The following is a 21,946-nucleotide window of genomic DNA, read 5'->3' on the forward strand; positions in this document are numbered from 1 at the left end:
CTGAAGAGTGAATTCTGTCCAGCCCCAAATCCCTGTCCCTATGCTGTCACAGCTGCAGGCACTGTCACTCTGGCATTTACAATGTCTCTCCCTTTCTAAATGCTGTTCACATAATTATGCAAAATATGCTAATTACCCCCTAATAAAAGGTATGATTACAATTCCACTTTGCCAGTTCTGATTTCTACAGAAAGCCCTGAAAAGATGTAGTCATAGAAACAAATGGCTGCTCAGCACCCCCAGTTTTACTAGAACCACCTTCTCCTCACCCTCTGCTCAAACTGAAGGAAAATCCTCACCCTTCCTTGGATGATTTCCTGGGGAGTGAAAGGCTGGAAAGCCATGGAGCAGCATCACATCTAAACCAGTTTCCATCCTCCTGAGGTTATTTTTGTGAATAACTGGTTTAGGAGGGAGGTTTGAACAGCCTGGTCTTGTTTTCAGAGCATCATTTTTAGCAATTTAAAGTTGGTTCCTTGACAGAAGCCATATCCACTTCTCCTGCATAACACTGACCCAACATAATATTACAGACTAACAACTGGACTCTGGTCAATGCAGTCCTTAACAGCTCCTGGATATGGGCATTTGGTGGTACCAGAATTCAGCTTGGATTGGGCTGCCTCAGCCAACTCCACTCTCTTAAGCCAAACCTTTCATTATTAATCAGCATAGCCTACGGTCATATTAAAAAAATACACTGAAACCTGGGTCTAGATCTCTCTTTACTCATTTAAGTCCATTTCTTTTTATAGAAAAATAGACAAGCAGGCAGTGAAGTGTTGCTGCCCAAGTGGTGGAAAGTTGCCGTACTTTGTTTTTCACACCAGATTTTCTTTTGCAGGATTCCCCATTTTGTGTCGTGCAGTTCTACTCCTGATGCTCCAGATCAGCTAGAAATTGTGCTGTGCACTTCCAACCCTGATGCTCCAGATCAGCAAACTGCTGACCAAGTGAAGTCTTCAGTGGCTTCTGGACACAGCTCTGAGTTTGGAACCTTTAGGAAATGCATTTACCACGGAGGAGGCGGCTACGCAGGAACCGAATCCTTTTCTTGCTTGCCATAGTGTTGGTCCTCTCTTTCTGCCAGCTCCAGTTCAGCCTCTCTGCCCTTCCAGCATCACACAGAGCCCCCCAACCCACGGACCCTGATAAAGTGACCTCCAGGGACCTCCCCAGCAACAAGACTGCTGTAAGAGGCAATGGCACAGCACCCAAAATAAGGCACTGCATCTATGTGGATCCTGAGCCGGCCGTGCCTGTCACCACGTCAGTGGGCACAACACCACAGCAAGAAAATGCCAGTGAAAGCTCCCCAGATGAAAAACCACCCTATGAGTCCAAAGGAGAATATCCCCAGGACCTGTTCAGTGTGGAAGAACGCAGGCAAGGGTGGGTTGTACTTCACATCTTTGGCATGATGTATGTATTTGTGGCCTTGGCCATAGTGTGTGATGAGTATTTTGTCCCTGCTTTGGGAGTGATCACTGAGAAGCTGCAGATCTCTGAAGATGTGGCTGGAGCCACCTTCATGGCAGCAGGTGGATCAGCACCAGAACTCTTCACGTCCCTCATAGGTGTCTTCATCTCACACAGCAATGTCGGCATCGGTACCATTGTGGGCTCAGCAGTGTTTAATATCCTCTTTGTCATTGGCACCTGTGCCCTCTTCTCGAGGCAGATACTCCACCTGACATGGTGGCCCTTATTTAGAGACATCACATTCTACATTGTAGACTTACTGATGCTCATCCTGTTTTTCCTAGACAGTGTCATTGATTGGTGGGAAAGCCTCCTTTTACTGACTGCCTATGCCACATACGTGTTCACCATGAAACATAACGTGTTCCTGGAGCAATGGGTGAAGCAGGAGCTGAAAAAGAAGCTAAATGCTGTGCAGACAGCATCAGCAGAGCAAATGCAGCAGGTTGGTGTCCTTAGAGTTCAGAGGGCAAGTTGGAAATAACTTTTAGTGTAAACCACAAAGAAAAACTGCATCTACTTCACAAAGCACATATTCAAACCTCAGAAAACAGGTAGTAGTCAAAAATTGTGGTTTTAAAATGGGGAAAATGAAAACTAAAGAGATTCTAAGAAATTAGAAAGCATCACTAAAAGAGAGTTTTACCTGTGCAATTACTAAATGTCTCTTAGCTGCTTTCAAAGATGTGTGGGATTTTGCTTACTTGGTTGTTCAAAAGAAGTTTCAGAAAGAACACTTGAAGGAACACATTCTTGGTCTGGGAAAAAGATTGGACAATTCTGATAAAGAGGGGAGAGAAGGCATCTGTCCCAGCCTCTTGCAACTGAGAGATGTTGGAGGAAATTCTCTTTTCCCTCTCTGAAGCCAAATGTGTTGCTAGGATGCTGGTGGTATCACTCCTTACCTGATCAGCAGCACAGAAAGGCATCTGACAGCTTTAGCAAGCACTGCCTGCTCTCCTGGGCAGCATTTGGCAACAGATTCAAGTGCCCAAACCCAGTTCCATTCCAGCAGATTTCAAACTGTCCCCTGGCACTGCATGCTCTGCTAGTCAGATGTGTCCCTGGCCCTCAAGAATGCTTTGCCTTCTGATCCTGGCACTCCACATCATTTAAGGAAAGGAAGGAAGCAGATAAGGAGAGTGAGGATAGCTGAAGTGGTGCAGAATTGAGAAACTCCTTCTCTTTCCTACTTCTGCTTTTTTGTTCAGCCAGTGCTCACAGCTGGGAGTCCTGAAATCTTCTGGGTTCCATTCCAGTGGGATACACGTGCAAGAAACTGCAGTGATACACACACATCACTGTGGACATCACCAAGCATCACAGATTGACTCCAGCCCTGCACTTGAAGTTTCCAGAGAGCTCTCACTAATGTTTAGTAGCATGACAGAGAGCTGCTGAACCTATCCCTTGGGAAAAATTAATCACAGAAATTATACATGATGGAAAGTAATGCTTATCACTGTAAAAAATATCTGTCTTTGAACCTTTTCTCTGCTGGAAATGAGTAAGGATACACATGTTTGGGGGTGAAGTCTGGGTCTGTCTGTAGCTACAGGAATCAGTTGTGAGTCTGCCCCCAGGTGCCTGCATCTTTGCTGGGAGGCTTTAGGTAGAATCCCGTTTTTCTCAGAAGCCAATGGGTTTAAGGAGGCTCATGGCTTCAGCACTTTCAGTAGCATCCATGGACATTTGTGTCACCTGTGCCACTTCCCCACAGGCAGCAGCCTGAAGGATCATTAGATCCTGAAGCAGCAGAGGTGATTGGTCATTTCTGTTCTTCATTGCTTGCAGACAAGCAGGGCAGTTGTAGATGATGGAACAACGAAGCCACCAGATGTGAGGAAGCTGCAGGTAGGTCTAAGTAACTTTACAGGGATCTGAAGTCATGGTATTTTGAATTTCTCCCCATATCAGGTCATAAATAAAAGTGTCAACTCCTGTGTCAAGAAACCTGGATCAAAGCCTGTATCCTATCAGGCACAGTGGCCACAGTTTGCTTAAGGGGACACCTGGCTGACTCCTGTCCTTTAAGGAATTTTTATAAAATTTAAGGGACAGCTCAGGCTTCCCAGGTGGATTTAACTAGAAGAGTGCTGCTCATTCTCTGCTATAAAATAGTCATATAGAAATTCAGACAGTGACTCTTCTTACCTGGTTTCATGGCCAAATTTCTTCCTGGGCTGTCATAGCAGTGGCTGCCGGGGTCTGTCCTTTCCCATAGCAAACACTGAACACTGATTCCTCTTCTGCTGTTGTATTGCTGCCCCATGGCCTGGAGAGACCTTGTCTGATGTAGGGGACAAAGAAGCTGGAACTGAGTGGTTTTGTGCCTTCCCACAGCCTGGGCCAGCCCTGCAGCGGGGCAGCAGCTCGGCCTCCCTGCACAACTCTCAGATGCGCGGCACCATCGTCCAGCTCATGATCCACACCCTGGACCCCCTGGCAGAAGGTGAGTGGATGCTCCACACCAGAGGGCCTTGGGTTCACAGCCCTGAGTGGTTTCACTGGGAATACAATCAGTATTTTGGGGTCAACAACTCACCCTCGGGGTGCAGCTGAGTATCACAGATGGTGTCAGGTGCGGGGAGCTCTGTGACAGTGGAATGTGCTCCTTCTGATCACATGGCTGGCAAGGACAAACACCTCATGTTTTGGTCCTGCCATGTCTGCTGTTCCTGTGCCCAACTGGTTACGGCTGTGGTGGCAGCTGCTGCTGCTGGGGTCCCTGGAAGTGGTGACATCCCCCGTCTCTGCTGTCTCCCTGACTGCAGTGGCACTTAATGTGAGTTACAGGCTCCCCCTATCCCATAGCACATCCCATCTTCCTCTTCTTAGCTCAGACCTCATTCCAGCCCTGAAAGAGCAGCACAAAAAGAGGTTAAAACCCTTGAGGGATTCTCTTTTTGACAGTGGTTAAAATCCCAGCTGAGATTCTAATCATGATGGTGAGGCCAATTCTGTGTGATTCTGAAAGCTCACCAATCATCACTGCCATGGCAAAGTGTGCCCACAGCCCTGTGCTGGCAATGGGCAGCTCCCCAGGGCCAGGGCATGACCAGCTCAAGTCCAAGACCTCTTTTAAACTGCCCAGGGTGCAGAGAAGCCTCATCTCCAGACAGACCAGGGTGTTTGTACGCAGCCTTTTAATGTGTTGCTTTATATCAACTTTAATCCAATCACACTGTGGAGGTTTATTTTTAAAGAAGGAGTGAAGCACATTAATAAAAAACATCTTTAAGATTTTCTTTCTTTGCTCAGAACATGCCCCACCCCTCCACTGCCCTACTTGTTCTAAAGAGATTATCTGCTGCTCATTCAAAGAGAGATTGAAGCTAAGCAGATCAGCACCTCTCGTGTCCCTCAGAGGTTACAAAGAGGACTCTTCAGCTCAGAATCCCAGCTGCACAAACTGATCGAGGGAACAAAGAGGCTGGAGAAGGACAGCAAAGCAGACCAGTGTGTGCTTTGACAGATTCCAGTGAAGGCACCCAATGTGTTATCAACTGTAGCCTAACAAAAGCCAGACTCTTCAGGGTTTGTTCCTTGGCTCCTGTGCCTCCAAAAGGTTGTATCAACAGCACCAGGATAGACCCAAAACCTTCCAAGAGGATATCCCATTGCCTTGAGCATCAGAAAGTGCCAAAATTGAGGGGCCACTGCCACCCAGAGACCTCCCAGCATCTTATCCTTCCTACACCTTTAAATGTCTGTGCAGTATTTGCCCACCCAAGGCCACCACCAGTTTGGCTTTCTGATCCAGGTTGGTGCCCTGGTGAAACTCTGGGACCCCTCAGCAGGAGAGTTGTGAGGGGTTGAGGTTGGCAGCCAAGGCCAAGGAGAGCCCCAGCCAGTCCAGCCCAGAACAGGCTGCTGGGAACTTTCCACTGTCCTTGCTGAAGAGGCTGCTGCTCCCAGGCCTTGTGAATAACAGGACGGGGGGACCAGTTTGGATTTTCTCTCAAAGAAAACTTCCCTACTCATTACGTAGAATCACAGAATCATTTAAGTTGAAAAAGACCTTTAAGATCATCAAGTCCGACTGTTCCCCCAGCACTGCCAAGGCCACGTGTCCCCCAGTACCCCATCTACACATCCTTTAAATCCCTCCGGGCATGGTGACTCCCTGTGCTAGGGCTTGAGAATCCTTCGGGTACGGAAATTTTTCCTGATATCCAACCTGCGCAGGCTGCCCGGCAGGACGTGAGTTCCCGTGTGTGTGTGCCAGCCACTAGATGGGAGTGTGGCCGTGTGTATCTGCGTCTGATAGCGCAGGGACCGTGCGGGGATGGGCTGCAACAGCCTCTCCAGAAGGGTTTTATAAACCAGAGCCTTTACTTTAATAACGCCACTGAGTTAAAACCTCTGCCCCTGGTACGTGCCTGCTCCACTCAAGGCTGTGAGAAACGAGACACCGCCTTACAAAATAGATCAATAAAATTTCTGATATTACAACAGCTCAGCACTCAAAAATCAAGGAGCCAATGTGTCAAATCCTGTGTGTCTTGTAGGAGATACTCCTTAATCTGACAACTTCCTACCTAAAGAAAAGAGAGTTTGGAGAAAAGGAATTTATGCATAGACTGAGAGACTAAGTGCCTTGAGGAGCTTGGCTAAAGAGATAGAATGACATCCCAAGGAAGGATCTGGAAAAGGATTTGAACCTGCCAAGGCATATGAGGACTTGTATTCTGATAGGTTAATAGTTCCTAGTCCTGTGTTAACAGCCCTGCAGCCCTGTGGGACCCTGGGAACAGCTGTGCCTGCTTCCCATGGATCACCAACACTGTCCCTCCCTTTGCTGTGTGTGCAGCTCTCTCTGTACCAGGCACATTTCTGTAATTAGGCTGCCACATAAAAGATGATCCCAAAGCAATATATCTTTCCTCAAGGGCCCTTGTTCCTTCTTGCCAAGGCCTGTAGCATCAGCACTTACAGTCTGTGGAAATGAACACCCAACAGAAGGAAAAGATTGCCAACAGTTGCTCAGCAGTTCCTCACTGAACCTGCTGCAATCAGGATTCTGTAGGGTTTCCTTCTTTTGGCTGCCCTCGCTTTTTATTTGGGCAGCACAGAAGTGGTTTCAGGGCAGCAAGGCCCAAAACATAGAAAAGCTGCCAGCACTGGGCCTCCAACCCCAAATTTCGGAGGCAGAGGTCTTGGAAATGCAGAAGTATGAAACACAAAGCTGCAACACCCCTTGTGAAACAAAATTTCTCTTTTGAAGAGCAGGTTGAGTTCAGAGTGTGGGGTTATTTCTTTTTGTATTAGGAAGGGATCATTACTTAAGTCTTTGTCTCAGAGAGACTACGTGTTTACTTTAGAAGTTCTAATATTTACATGGCATCCTGAATTATATTTTTGATAGAACTTTTTACCTTCAATGTGCCTTTTTCTTTAATTAGGAATTTCTATCAAGTTTATTCTTTTGTCCTTTTCCCCACTTCCTGTGAAAATGAGTAGAAGAAGCACATGAGATCTTTTCCAGATCAACCCATTGGACACCAGAGGGAACTGTTGGGGAAGTAAAGGCAGTGAGGATTTTGGAAATGCTCAGGAACCCTCTCATTTCTGAACCTCTAGCCTTACCACCAGACTCTTTAAACTCTAGTCACACAGGGAACAAAGCAGAAGCCTACATTTCTTTTTGAATGAAGCAAAAGGCTCCAGCAGAGAGGTTGTCAGAGCTGTCTGCCCTCACTATGCCCCAGTTAACAAGGTAATGATTTTGGAAATTAGACCAGAGCAGTGGGCACTGTTGCAGGCTGGAGAAGGCTGAAGGCAGCTACAGTTTCTCCTTGCTTCATTAGCATTCCAGATCCAGAGGGGAAAAAGGAATCATAAGATTTTTTTTTATACTTCCACTTTTAGATAGCAGAATCTCCAAATCCTTCAGAGTCGTGCCAAACTGTAAAGAAAAAACCCTTCCTGCTGATTGTGTTGTCAATCCTGTTAAGAGTGAATATTAGAGCCAAAGAGTGAATTAAATGTAAGAGCCAAATTCAAGGTAGAAGATCAGCTGCCACTTGAAGTCCATCTTGGATGCTGTCAGTTCAGAGGACAAGAATTCTCCTGTAGAGCATCTCAGGGCCACTGGACACAGACATGTCCTGTGTGATGTGCTCTCAGCCCTGGGGACAGAGTTGCCAGCAGAGAATGCCCCAGGGGACTGAGAGGGACACTGCCCTGCACAGCTGATCCAGCACAGCCCGGACTGAGCCCATGGACATCCTTCCTCCCTATGCTGACCTGCAGATCTGGCCAGCTTAGAACCAGCTCTGCCTCCAGTCTCAGTCCCTCCTGCAGGAATTGTGTGTCAGAGGAATTACCACCCTTTTAAACGAGGCTGATCTCATGAGAACTGGCCAGTGGCCTGGGCCTAATCTGTTTATCCTGCCAGAGATGCTCCCGGGCTCCACCCAGCTCCCAGCCTGGGGCCTGGCTGAGGGCATCGAGCCAGAGCTTGAATTTCCATAATCTCAGGCTGAGCCTGACCGCCCTGACCCTGCTGACAGGAGCTTCTGCAGCAGCTTCAGGGAAAAGCCAAACAGAAGGATGCACTACCCAGGGCTTAGAGGAGACTGGGAGCAAAAGGTCATCCCTGCATTGAGGGATGTGCTTGTGCACGAGCACAGGGGGAAGGAAGCCAACATTTCACATCCCCTCCAGTGACCTTCAGTATTGACAAGGAGCATGGAAGAGTCAGGCTCTTGTGTCCCAGGCAGCCTTTCAAAGGAGAAGAAATGATCATTTAGATTAGAAATTCTTATCTGCAAGGGTGGTGAGATCCTGGAATAGGATGCCCAGAGAAGCTGTGGCTGCGCTTGGATCCCTGGAAGTGTCCAAAGCCAGGATGGATGGGGCTTGGAGCAGGCTGGGACGTGGAAGGTGTCCCTGCCCATGGATGGCCTTTAAGATCCCTTCCAACCCAAACCATTCTGGTACTCCATGATGATTTCATCTCAGTCCAGCCATTCCAGTGCTCAGTGGAAATCTCAGCTGGTGAAAGATGTTTCTGTCAGACAGCAGCAGGAATCTCACCAGAGTAGGACTTGTCCCCTGAGGTCTTCCTATCTGTGCTGGGCCCAGTTATTGGACATACAGCAGAATTTACTGATTTTTACAAGGTTCAGCTCAGAACAATAGTTTACCCACATGGCTGGACATGCTATTTCTATTATCTCAGTGTCACAGTGATTAATAAAATGTCAGGGCCCTGCCCTTGAGGCAATATGACAACTGCACCTTCTGGGTGCATAGTCAACAACACAGTAGATTAAATCAGTGTGATAAAACTTTCAGAGAAAATTATTTTACAGCCCTGCACACAAGCCAAACAGTGTTGGCCAATTCTTGTGGCTACTGCCCATGTGCAAACTCAGTGACCCTCAGTCATTGGGTGTGCAGCTCAACAGAGGACAGACATTAGAGCAAAATGGGGCTTTTCTTTGAGCCCATTCTTGTTCACTTTCACTGAGAGTCAGCAGGAAGATATTTGAGTAAAAAACAACTATAGAGACACACAGTCCCACAGTTCACTGTAAACCAGTAAAAAAGCAGCTCAGCTGAGTAAGGCAGAGCTTGGTTCACAGTGGAAGAAGCTCTCAGCAGTCCCAGAAATAGAGCACCAGACCTGTGCTGGTGAAGAACATCTCTCAGACAGCCTGAACCATGCTGAACCTGGATACCAGGAATTTAGAACAGCTCCAGCAGGAGACACTTGTGTATACTTGGAAAAATCAATCATTTTCAGGGAACTGGAACATAAAAGGTGTTTATTTTCCATTCCCATCAGGTCCCAAGGCTGTAAGCAGCACCCTAAAGCCTCTTCAACAGCCACATTGCAGGAGGAAGGTGTCATTTTTAGTTTGCTCATAATCTAGCCTAGAAAAAAAAATCAATAGTCCATTGTGAACATGATGATATTGCACTGAAACTCCCCCTCTGTTCTTTCTGCATTTTCTTCCTATAAAGTACAGATATCCTTAGTATTACTGACCTGAAAAGGATTTCTCATTCCTCTTGATGCCTTGAGAGGCTAGCTAGAACAGAGGCTAGGCAGTGCTAAAGGAATAAAGTGGGGATTTATTAAAAGGCCTTCAAAGGACACACCTTGGGCAGCCAGGCACAGGAGCCTGGCTGAGGCTACACCCAAGATGGACAGCAGCTCACACATTTTCACACTTGTATAGGTTTTGGTCCATTTCTATATTGGGGTTAATTATCCAGTTCCAGCTCCAGGTTATGCAGTCCCACCCTCCCAGTTTGCTCTCCTCAATTTGCTGCTGTTTGTACTTTTTGGGCCTGAAGCTGCAATGGGTGTCCTTGGTTCTGGGGCTGGAAAAGGATTGTTTTGTCTGACTGAGCTGTGAGGAGAACTTGATAACACTCTGTGTGAGGTTTAGAATGATGTACTAATGCAGTACAGAATCTGGAAAAGAGAAAAGCTAAAACTTAAGGCATCACTCTACATTATCTTTAAAAAGTTCTACAGCTGGTGTAATTGCTGTAGCACTAAGCAGTTAAATACAACAGCTATGTCCAACTAGCAGGAGCCAAAACCTGAGGTCACAGCTAGAACAGCCCCTGGGGCAGCGCTGGCTGCAGCACCTGCAGGAGGAAGGGGGCAAGAGCATGTGTATGCTGGGGGAGGCAGGTCCAGGGGGGGTTTGCATTAACAGCCCTTGATGATTGTGTCCTTCTCACCCACAGCAAAATTTAAAGACAGGGTTGACACCCTGAGCAACTTGGCCAAGGCCAAGGCTGAGACCCTGCAAGGACAAGGCTCCCAGCCAGGTGAGTGCAGGAAGAGCCAGCACTGTTTGCCTTGTTTTGCACTGCAAGCCCTCACCTTCCCAGCATGCAAAGCCTAAGGGCAGGCATGGAAACTCTGGGGTGTAACACAAATTTTGTGCTGTTTCTGGGCACAGATAGCTGCTGTAACAATGCAAGAATCGTTCGATGCACGCAGGCAGGAGCAGCCATCCCCAGAGGAGCTGTTAGTGAGGCAGGGCAGGGAGAGCTGCAAGGATGGACTGGAAATGGCCATGGAACAGTCCAGGGGGGAAATCTGGGCACTGCAAACAGCACTTGGGTGCTGCTGGTCTTTGGCAGACCCTGCAAATGAGGTGTTTGTTAAAAGAAAGTACCTTCACATGCTTGCAGAAGGGCACAGAGGGTTCCTCCAGAGGGAACAATCTACACTGTGTCTGTATCAATTCCAAGGACCTCTGCACCCTTCCTTTAAGAGAATCACATAATCATATAATAGTTTGGGTTGGAAGGAACCTTAGAGACCATCCCATCCCACCCCATGCCACGGGCAGGGACACCTTCCACCATCCCAGGGTGCTCCAAGCCCTATCCAGCCTGGCCTTGGACATTTCCAGGGATGGAGCAGCCATCCCTGGAACACCTTCTCTGGGCAACCTGTGCTGTGGCCTCACCACCCTCCCAGGGAAGCATTTCTAATCTAACATTTAACCTAGATCTGCCCTCTGTCAGTCACTCCTGACACAAAGGCTGCCTTGGAGCCAGAGCTGACCTGTGCTACAACACAGATTTGTGCTGCCAGCAAGGCTGAAGATTTTGACCACCAAGAAACTTTGGTGTGCAAGGTCCCAGCTTGCTCCAGGCACCTGAGCACCTCACAGAGGTGAATGAGCCCAAACTTGAAAAAAACACTGTTTAAAACCCAAGTAAACTCTTGGTGTGTGCTATAAATATCACACTGACTTCACTCCCTCATGCCTGCTCCATGTTATCCATATTTCTGCTGTTCCCACAGAGATTTCCGTGTTCCTCTTGGCTATGCAGGTTACTGCAGGAACAGCAGGACATTGCAGTTATTTCCTTGTATGTGTCAGCACTTTCCTATTTGCTTTTGAATACCCACCAAACGATCAGGGATTAAAGTCTGGCAGCACATCCTGGTCATTTCTCAGAAGCCTTGAAGAGTATCAGGTCCCTGGAGAATGCTGTGCTCTACAGAGGGAGGGGGAAGCTGGGGGGGAACCTGAGAAGCAAAGCTTTACATCCTTTCTGGGTTTTAAGGATGGTTTTAATACAATCTTCAGAATCCAGAAAGAAACCAAGAAATGCCCATCAGCTGTAGATAAGGTAATTAGCATTTCCCTGCCCCTTACAGCAGTTCTGTATGGAAGGTCAGAGAGGCACCAAGGTCTCATTCTGCTCCAGGTGGGCCAAATTCTGCCCATATTTACTAAACACAATCCCAGCAGCCAGGGAGGACACACAACAAACCAAAGCAACCTGAGGGTGCTTAATCTGAAATGCCACCACTGTGGAAGGGAGTTCAGACTCCCTGCTGGACACAGGGAAGGCGATGCCCTGATATGGTGGCCACCCAGCCAGGATGACTGAAACCAGCATTCCTTCTTATTGCTTTTGCAGAAGAGGGAAAGAAAGCACCAAGCAGCGTCCAGGTAACTCCTGCCAGTGACTCTGAGCCCAGCAAAGACACACAGAAAGCAGATGTGCCACAGGATGGACAGGTACCCAAATCAGGAGCACAGGCACTAAGTGCCCACCCAGGCTGACCTTCACATGTACTTTCCTTCTTCCCTCTCCAGAGCTGTTGGGACAGGACCCAGCCCATGTCACTGGTATCTATAAATAGGCTATGTGTGTAGAAATCTAAGATGCTGGCTGGAACACTTTGGCTTACAAACACAAATTGGGTCCAAATTATGACACCAAGTGATACTGGATAGTACTGACCCCTCAAGTGACTCTTCTGAGGGTACTCCAGGGTAAGGGGAGATAAGAGCACCTGCCTGTCCTGTGCTCACCAGCAGACTGTTCTGTTTTGCTCCCCAGATTTCTTTTGGGTGATTTGGCAGTTCCAATGAAAAAAGTTTTTTTCAAGGACATGAAGTATTTAATTTGTTTCTAAAAGGTGGTTCTAGTTAGTGGATGCCCATTAGTTAACAACACACGGGTTGTTGGGTTGGGGTGTGCCTGGGTCCTGTCCAACAAGAGCTGTGGCTGCCCTCAGCAGGTTACAAATGTGAGCTCTGCTCAGGTGAGGCCACAGTGAGTAACTGCAGCTCCTTGTTAGTGTGAAAATATATTGGCTTTTTGATTTTTTCATCCTGAGGTACAGCCCCCCCTGTCAAGCAGTGACACCTCAGATGACAGCAGCTCAGAGAGCCAGGAGGACAGTGATGGTGACAGCACAGAGGGTGATGAAAATGATGAGCCCTTATCTCTGGAATGGCCAGAATCAAGGACAAAACAAGCAATTTACCTTTTCCTCTTTCCCATTGTCTTTCCTCTCTGGAGCACTCTGCCTGATGTCAGAAACTCGGTAAGAATCCACCTTCCTTCTTCTCCTGGAGTCATTAACTGAGCCATAGATTTCCTCTGAGCCAGAGCCCTTGGGTCCATTTTTCCATGTCTGGAGTCTTTGCATAGTTGAAGGGCTGTTCCTGCTGCAGAGAGTGGGACAGGAGCCCCAGCTGCAGTGTAATGTCATTCCAGAGACTTAATTTAATAAACCACAAATTCTAGCAACTACAGGTCACCTAATCAAGCTGAAAAACAGCAAACAGAGACCAGCATTCGAGTTAAAGCAATCAATTGCAGTGAAATGTTTCAGGTGAATAGCTTTCAGTGGGGACTATTAACTTCCCTGAAACTTCTCTTTTTTCTTTTCAAACTTGATTTCAACAGGAATCAAAAAAATTCTTTGTCATCACATTTTTTGGATCCATCCTCTGGATTGCTGCATTCTCTTATCTCATGGTGTGGTGGGCTCACCAGGTGAGAGGTTTTGTTCCTTCTGCAAACCCCCATTTCAGAACAAGTAGATGGAGAGAGGGGGCAGTGTTACTGTGGCATTTTATCTGATGAATTACTGCTGCAGTCATCCATCACAACAGTAGGAACTTTGTTTTGTTAGAACCCAAAAGGGAATTTTTGATTTCCTTTTTTTTTTTGATTTGACAAATATTCATTCATTTCTGAGAGGTTCCAAAGGAGTTTGTGCATCAGTGAAAGGAAAAGTACCATCAAGATTTATCTTAATTCTGACTTTTCATTAATGAATGTTTCTATGCAGAACATAATTACCCATTACCTAATTAAAATTCTAGGAAAATATAGGTTCTGATTCTGGAAGCTGCTAAATGTTCTTCCCTCCCCCATCTTAATGTTCACCTGGTATTCTGGGAAATAATGCTTCATTCTTGTAGGAACAGCCCCCCAATCTGTATTGAGTGATATATTGCACATGCACAGTAGATCTGATCGTGCCATAAATCCAAGGACTGTCATCTCCAAAGGCTCTTAGATCTTGCACAGCTGATGTTAAATTTGCAAAGGTAGACAACATCCAAAAGAGGAGGACTGAGGACAGGAAAATTGTGCTGTAGCTGACTTGACCTTGGCTCAGTACTGGCATCAATGTGATCAGATTTCCTACACTACAGAGCAAATCCAGAATCAACAGACACAGTAAAATGGAACTTATTAATCCTATGAAGCAGGAAAATGCTGCCACATTTATAGGACTTGGAATACTTTAACTCAAATATGGCACAAACCCTAACACAGAGCAATTACACTCCACGTTCCACTGCTAACAGCCCTACCCAATACTGTGTTGATTAGGTTGGTGAAACAATTGGGATATCAGAAGAAATTATGGGGTTGACCATACTGGCAGCAGGCACATCCATCCCTGACCTCATCACCAGTGTCATCGTGGCCCGCAAGGGCTTGGGGGACATGGCTGTGTCCAGCTCTGTGGGCAGCAACATCTTTGACATCACTGTTGGGTGAGTACCAGGGCCATGCTAAGAGCTGCATTTCTTCTGAAACACAAAGTTACCTGGTTTGAAACCAAACATGCCTCAGTTAATTTCATTTTAGCTGTAGTTAAGTGAAGGGCAGCTGAGCAACCAGTTCCTTTTGAAGAAACCCAACCCAAATCCAAACCCAGCCAGGAAAGACAAACTGTTATAACTCAGCCCACTATCTTCACCCAATTCACAAAATCACCAATCAACACAAAATTACCAAGTTTTCAAGACAAAAATGCAAGACAGCATTGGCTAATGTCCAAGCTATACAGGAGCCTTACCTGGTCACTCAGACATTCAGCTCCTGGGGAAGGTCAGTATCAGTGCCTGGATCTCCCATCCTCAGCCATCAGGACATTTCTTTATTATAGCTCACCAAAGCACTCAATTCTTAGATATTATTTTCAAACCATTTTACTCTTGGATTGCATTATGATAGTGCAAGCATTATCCAAATGTAGTTTTGACAGGAAAAAACCCAGTTTAGATTTATGCTGAGCTATATTGAATACAATAATGCACTTTTTTTCCAAACTGTAACAGTTTGGAAAAATTGCTTAGTTATGATGCAGATAATGAACTGCCTTAAAACATTTATTTCAATTACTTTTCCCTTCCTTGCAGCCTACCAGTTCCCTGGTTCCTTTTTTCTATCTTCAATGGCCTCAGCCCTGTGGCAGTCAGCAGCAATGGTTTGTTTTGTGCAATTGTTCTCCTTTTCCTCATGCTCCTCTTTGTGATTCTCTCTATTGCTGTCTGTAAATGGAAAATGAACAAATTACTGGGGCTCACCATGTTTGCTCTTTACTTTGTGTTTCTGATCATCAGTGTGATGTTAGAGGACAAGATAATATCCTGCCCAGTGTCTGTATGACATGTGGACACTTCAAGATGTCTGTGAGGATCCAGTAACATCAAAAGGGGGTTGAGGTAGCAGCAGTTCTACTGAAAAAAAGCAACCAGAATTGTAACAAACTTACTGAAAATAAGATTCCTTTAACATGCTAAAGAATAAATCAATCTTAACTGGTGTGTCAGCCTCTACTGTTTTTCTTTAGGATCAGAACAGTATTAAATGACCAATATTAAATAACACACACTTAGGCACTTGTGGAAAGGCTGATACTATTTAGATGCATCAAATTTTCACTATGGCTGATTCTCTCAAATTAAAGGAGCTGATTTTCACCACATAATATTTACTCATGATAGGAAATTTTCAGGAACATGCTCTAAATTAGTCAGTGAACTGCTCAAACTCCCTGAAATCCATGAATTTTACTTCAATGGGAAGAGAATCAGACTGATGTGGCTGGGCCTTTATGGAACTGCTCTGCTTAAAATCTGTGTGGATTTTAAGCTCAGCAGAGAACTCCCTCAAACTGAGCTCCTTGCAAGATCAGGTACAGATCTGGAACACAGTGCCTAAAATTCCTGTAAAGTGCCACTGGTACAGGTGTGATGTCACCTGAGTTTACATCTTGCTGCAAAAAGACTAAAAGGCTCAGGGGTTACAACAGCACATTGCCTCTAATCTAAACTAAAGCCAGGAATCAAATACAACAAGGAGTTGAATGCTGGGGGTTTGTTTTCATCCTGACACTAATCTCTCACAGTTACAGATTATTTAACCAGCACTAATTCCTCTTGTTAACACTGACTTCTACATAGACAAGATGAAAAAATGCCACTGACATCACCAAACCTGAGAGGTTTATTGTTAACACCTCATGGGAGCACACAATGTGGTTAAGAGTTGCAGACATTTCTGACACACTAATCAATCTAATAAAATGTTAATGAAAAAAACCACAAGGATTTTAAGCTTTTTATTGACTCACTGTAAAACGTCTTTTTTTTGGGATGAGACAGAAAAAAACCTTAACATTGTGAACATTGACTTTGCATATTTTAAAGGAACTACAAACCAAAGCAAACATCCAACATACTGGTTTTTGGTAAATAAAATTTAAACATTACATATTTACAAATCTACAACCATTCATTTAAAAAGTGCTGCTTGCAGACTAACAAAGTACCATTTTTAAATCCCAGTGAGATAATATCCAGAAATACCCCTCTCTATTATTACTATTTGCATCTCCCATTTGTTACCATTTGCATCTCCCATTAAGATTTTACATGCAGGAATTTTCTTTCTTGGGATACAAATCATTTAATTTGCCAGTGGAAGTCAAATTCATCAGGCTGTAACTGTACCAACAGCAAGACTTCTCAAATGGGACACAGCAGTGTCAGAGAAACAGCACAACTTCTATTCACATTTCAGTATTTCATCTCCAATAATTATTCCAGTGGAACCATAAGTAAAGCAAAATATATATTGCACTGCAAATGTTAAACCTTTGTTTCAGGTTTTGGACATAAGCCTTATTTAGTACACAAAAGGAGAAAATTCAGTTCATACAAAATTTTAAATTGAAAATATGTCTCAAATATTTTATTTATTCATCTTTGTGGTATTGGAAAATATAGTCAAATTGCTTTTCTAATAAAGGAAAGTGAGATTTCAAAACTGTTTCAACACTGAATTGTATGATGCTCTAAAAATTATTGACCTCAGGATATGTTTGGAACATTGTGACTCGAATGAGGAAAATTTCCCACTTACAGTATGTTGTTATTCTGACTGTTTTTATATATTTCTACAGTGGACCGACTTGCAACAGACTTTATAAAACAATTCATTAAGTCTAATGATTTCACTGATGAGCTACTACATGATAGCATAATTTAAAAGCACACCCAAATTAACATTGGCAACGCTTGAGGAGAGCCACGCCGGGGATGCAGGGACACCGGGACTGTGTGAAGGCTGCACGGACAGCCCTGCTCCCAGGGCAGCATCCACTCCCTGACAGGGCTGGGAGATGTTGGAAAGAAGTACAACTGCTTGGTTTATAAGTCTGAAGGCAGCTGAAGTCCTTACAAGGAGGCTGGGACTGGGATGGAGGAAGGGCCACGTGTGACAGTGCTGCCCCCACAGCGGCGCCGTGCTGGGGACGGGACCGGGCTCGGCTCTTCGGCCACCCCGGAATGGGAGTGGGAAGCTGGGTCATAGCTCAGCCCCTCTGACACCCCACGGCAGCTCTGGAAAAAGCACTTGCTCTCTCTCCTTTCATGGCTTGAAGGTCCTACAGAACAGTGGCTGCCCCAGTGGCAAATGGGAAACAGAACTGCAGGGAGCTGGGAACACGACCTTCCCACAGCACACCCAGCTATGAGCTTAAGTACAGCAACTACTGGAGGCAAGATTTCCATGGTAATGCAGCATTCCTACTGTACAGAGCAGAGCAGCCATGCACACTAAGGGGTACTTACAAGGAATGTGTTCAAAAATAGCCTGTTTATTTCACAATAGTTCAGAGGAATGAAGAGGATATCTCTACCTTGTACCTGGGTGAAAAAAGGAGCTTCATTTCATGCACAAGGATACTGTACAAGCGTGGCAGTACAAAAAGAGCATCACAAATTGTTAAAATAAATTAAATGTGAAAGATGTTGTAAGTGTAGCATTGCTAGCTCCACCTCAGGTCAGGGGATACGTTCAGAAAGGTCAGCTACATAATTAGCAGCACATTAGAGAAGAGGCATTACCCGATGGAAGCTGTATCCAAGACTACACCCTGCAATTATCATCAGCACATACCTGCAGCTCTACAGGTTTTAAATCCTTTCTTCTTAGGGCAGCTTCTTCCTACAACTCTACAGAGGTCTGGGAGGAGGTTACAGAGCTTCATAGCAGCATTACTTTTCATTTAAGCCTCTAAGGCTTGCTCTATTTCACTTAATAAAGTAAATGTGAGCTTTGAAGTTTATCACCTTTCTGCCTAAGTATTGCTGGTTTATTATACTTGCAAACTAAAGATGTTTTTAAAAACACCTACTGGTAGGCAGACTGCAATATAAAATCTAATATAACAGTTGAATATTTGGAAGTATTATAACAGCAACAACTAAAATTAGGAGTGGAAAATCATTAAGATTACTTAAAATAAAGCTATTTGTTAAAGCATGATTTAAATTTGTTTAGGGTGTTTTATACAGTTCGATGTCTGTTTTCCCACCTCCATGCAAGACTTCTGATATTTTCCCTGTAGCCTACCTTCTGGTGAGGAGTTGCTATGTGACTGAGAGCACAGAACATTTTTTAAATGTCTAGAACAAGAAAACATGAGGCAAAAGCCATGACTCCACCACAAGGACTGATATAGCAGTTTTCTTCAGAGAAAACAAAGTTGTTTTGCCTGTGAAACAGAGACAGAACATTCCAAGTATGTTTAACTAAGCACAATATGCCCCAGTAAGTTACAGTCCCTAGAATTCCCTGTAGCAAGTTTGCTGGATGTACTTGAGTTAGCAGCTTTGGATGGGCATTATGTGGTGCTGTACTGAGTGCTTCAAACACAGCCACCGAGACTCCGAGCGCTGCGTGCTCGTGGAGAACTCACTGCAGGCTGGCATTTGCTCCAGGTCACATCTGGAATGAGGCCACACTAACAAATGCCAACAGCTGAGATGGGCTGATTCCATAACAAAATCCATAGGACTCTTCAATGTGGTTTCCCTTTCCTAGGGAATGGGGAGGGAAGAGGAGATTTCTACAGAAGTGTTTCACAGAGACATCAGTGTATTTGTTAGAGTTTTGCAAAATTTACCATACCTTCCTTCTGATTGCTGTGGTAACACGTTTTCCAAATGTGCATGAGAGAAATCCTGGATCTCCACTACTGTCTAGGTGAAGGTTAACATTTTCTATTCTGCTTTAAAAACAAATCACTCTTCAAAAAGTAACTGGACAAGTTACTATAAATAGCAGTGTACTGCAAAAAAAATAAGCACTGTATTGCTTCTGCAGCAAGTCCATTTAAAATTCACTCCAGTAATTTAAAAAAATTAAAAAAATATCAACTTACTATAAACAATTTAAAATATGTATAATACAACTTTGTATGCTCTTCATAACATCATGAATATTCTATGTAAACAATAGATTCTGAAGAATTTCCTTCGCTCACATTAGTTTCAGTGCATTGTTTCTGTCCACCTGTTACTTAATCTTTTTTTTTTTAAAGGGAGCTGTAATATGTTGTCCCAAGTCAGAGAACTGATTTTGTTTATAACCTGCCTCTCCACACACTGATTTGCAGAAAGGACAAGGGACAGGGAAATGATATTTGGCCCATTTTGCTCTCTGTCCATCTCCACGACCGCAGCCAGGCCGAATTTCCCGAGGCCTCCCGCCACAGTCCGCCGCACGCACATTCCTGAACACTGAAGACTGAGATGTTCCTTGTGACTGAAGTGGTTATTTTACACAGGGATACGTCATAGATATCACCTCTTTAGCCAGGTACAGTTAAAGATATGGCTCTCCAAAAATCTTTCTGCATTCCATCACTCCAGTGCTGGGTGGTCTGTCGCAGTTATGAGTGTTCTTCACTTGATTAGCAGTGAGACGATCATAGGCCATTTTGTACTCTCTGTCAAAAGCATCTGCAGCAAGGGAAAAACAACTTTAGATAGCAAGCTCAAAAACACCACCCAAATGCCACAACAGCTGCATTTATCAGCACAAAATATCTGTAAAGTCCTTTTTATTTGGCACTTGCCACAGAGTGGCACACATCTAATCTACAGATTATTTTTTTCTGGAAGCTGTACAACTAAGTTTGCATAAATTCATCATCTGTGCTCATTTGAATAGTTGGCAGAACTCACCTATATCAATGTTATCTCTTCCCAGGGCAACAAGTGAAAGAAACAGTATTTCTCTGTAAAGGCTCCTGAAATGGTAAAAAGCCCAATTTATATACTGCAGTGATACAGCACAAAACAATCTCTATTAAAAACAGATTGAAGCATTTAAAGACAACTTATTTAAAAACAGGCATTTTGAACATAACTCCTGATTGTTCCTCCAAAATATTGTCATTTCTGAGCTCTGGGGAATGCCCTAGATTCCTCACACATGGACATCACCCATGGTAGGGCCCCTGGAAGTTGCACTAAGTGCATGCAGAGAGAAACACACACTTAAACACTCAACCAAATTCCACAAAATTTAACCTGGCAAGGAATTTGCTTTTCTGCATTTTCACATTAGCTCGAAAAAGCAGGCAGACAAGCAAATAAACACCTTGTCAATGCTCCAGCTGTTGACAAGCCTGTTGTATACCCTAGTATAAATCAGTAAATCCAGGCAAGAAATGAAAATTCACAGAAATTAATGTTCACCAATTCCACTGCTAATGGAAAAGAACCTCTGCCTAAATATGAGACATAACCTTTCTTAGCTCCTTTTCTGTACACCCTAGAAATAAAAACCCCACACTTATTTTAAAACACCTAATTTATAAATAACATTCAATAACAAAATATACACATATATACATGATCCCTAGTTCCCATTGCTCAGAGATAAGAAAAAGAGGTGGCAGTAAAGGGGAAGGGGAGAAGTAAAAAGTAAAAATGGAAAAACTAAGTTTGTGAAAGTTACCATAAGAAAAATTTACCAGAGTGATAAATTTTGAAAACACTTGTGAAAAACTTTTTTTTTTCCTTTAAAAAACACACTAGGAAAATATAATTCACATTAATAAGTTGATTATTGCCCAACTCTGCTCCAGCTAGGCACGTTGGTGGTCTTACCTCTGTCTTTTAACATGTGGCCACTTGTTGAGCCTCTCCAGTATTTGACTCATTGGTCCATACACATCATTCATCTTAATGCTTTTCACCATACTCCTCAAGAGCTCCTGGTTAAAGGAGTCATCATCTTTTTGCAATAACTGGACCATTGGGTACTTCTGGGCTGAAAAACATTAGAAAGGCTGTAAGAATAAACAGATTCTTTGTGTAGCAAGTAGAGAGTTGTTAAAAAAGGCTACAGAATCTGTAAAAATGTTGACATGTATGCAGTGAATAAAACATCAAGTCAAAAATTATCAATGTAGAACACAAAATGCACTTAAACTCAATGGATGGAATGGGCCATGAGCTTTTTTCAGGTGTGTGATGCAATACCAGCAACAAAACTCTGAGTAAGCAAATTCTAAAAATAAGAACATGAGCTAAATGGATGATCAGCATCAATGAAATGTATTCCCTCTCATTCCTCCCATCCCAGTGAAGAAAAAGCCACTGGCAATACCAGTCAAGGATTTGAAACAGAAATGCTGGAAAACTAAAACTTGTTCAAGCAGTTTACTCATAAGCACAGAACCAGCCTCCCTCCCAAAACAAGTCACCGAACTGAGAATAGCAACACCAAGCTTAACACTCACTCTCAAACAAAAGAGTGCGATTTTGACCTGCAAGACAAAAAGCGGTATGATCAAAAATCAGTACTGTAGCTTGTGTGAACTATCCACAAAGACATCTTTTCTCAACACACATGCTTCAGTTGCTCAAAATGAAAAACTGTTCTTAAAAAATAACACCAAAATCCAAAATAATAGCACCAAATCCAAACGGAACAAAACTTACTCTGAGCATTCCACAGAATATACAGAGGCTGCCTCGGATCCTGATGCAATTTCATATTGTCCCATAGCATCTGAATAAGAACATATTTACTGTCCTCTGACATACAGTTCCGTGGAATCTGAACAGGAGAA

General features: G+C 44.2%; 2 protein-coding genes across 4 annotated transcripts in view; one reads left to right on the top strand and one right to left on the bottom strand.

The window, feature by feature from the left end:
- Positions 1–911: 911 nt before the first annotated feature.
- On the top strand, positions 912–15,180 carry SLC24A1 (solute carrier family 24 member 1; the record flags this gene model as incomplete). Its single annotated transcript, XM_084213725.1, has 8 exons — positions 912–1,927; positions 3,826–3,934; positions 10,195–10,278; positions 11,872–11,996; positions 12,608–12,811; positions 13,177–13,266; positions 14,116–14,282; positions 14,931–15,180. The coding sequence occupies exons 1-8, from the start codon at positions 1,007–1,009 to the stop codon at positions 15,178–15,180; spliced, it is 1,950 nt and encodes a 649-aa protein (XP_084069851.1). The 5' UTR covers positions 912–1,006.
- A 941-nt stretch (positions 15,181–16,121) lies between these two features.
- Positions 16,122–21,946, bottom strand: part of DENND4A (DENN domain containing 4A) — a 48,731-nt gene continuing 42,906 nt past the window's right edge. For all 3 annotated transcript variants that reach the window (XM_084213944.1, XM_084213943.1, XM_084213942.1), the window contains 4 exons: positions 21,816–21,933; positions 20,979–21,141; positions 20,049–20,113; positions 16,122–19,823 (listed from right to left, as the gene is read on the bottom strand). In XM_084213944.1, the coding sequence (XP_084070070.1) occupies positions 19,687–19,823; positions 20,049–20,113; positions 20,979–21,141; positions 21,816–21,933 (483 nt within the window). In that variant the 3' untranslated portion in view covers positions 16,122–19,686. The remainder of the gene's footprint in view (positions 19,824–20,048; positions 20,114–20,978; positions 21,142–21,815; positions 21,934–21,946) is intronic.

This window comes from Fringilla coelebs (genome assembly GCF_963513975.1).
Source record: "Fringilla coelebs genome assembly, chromosome: 12".
In the NCBI taxonomy this organism is placed as follows: Eukaryota; Metazoa; Chordata; class Aves; order Passeriformes; family Fringillidae; genus Fringilla; species Fringilla coelebs.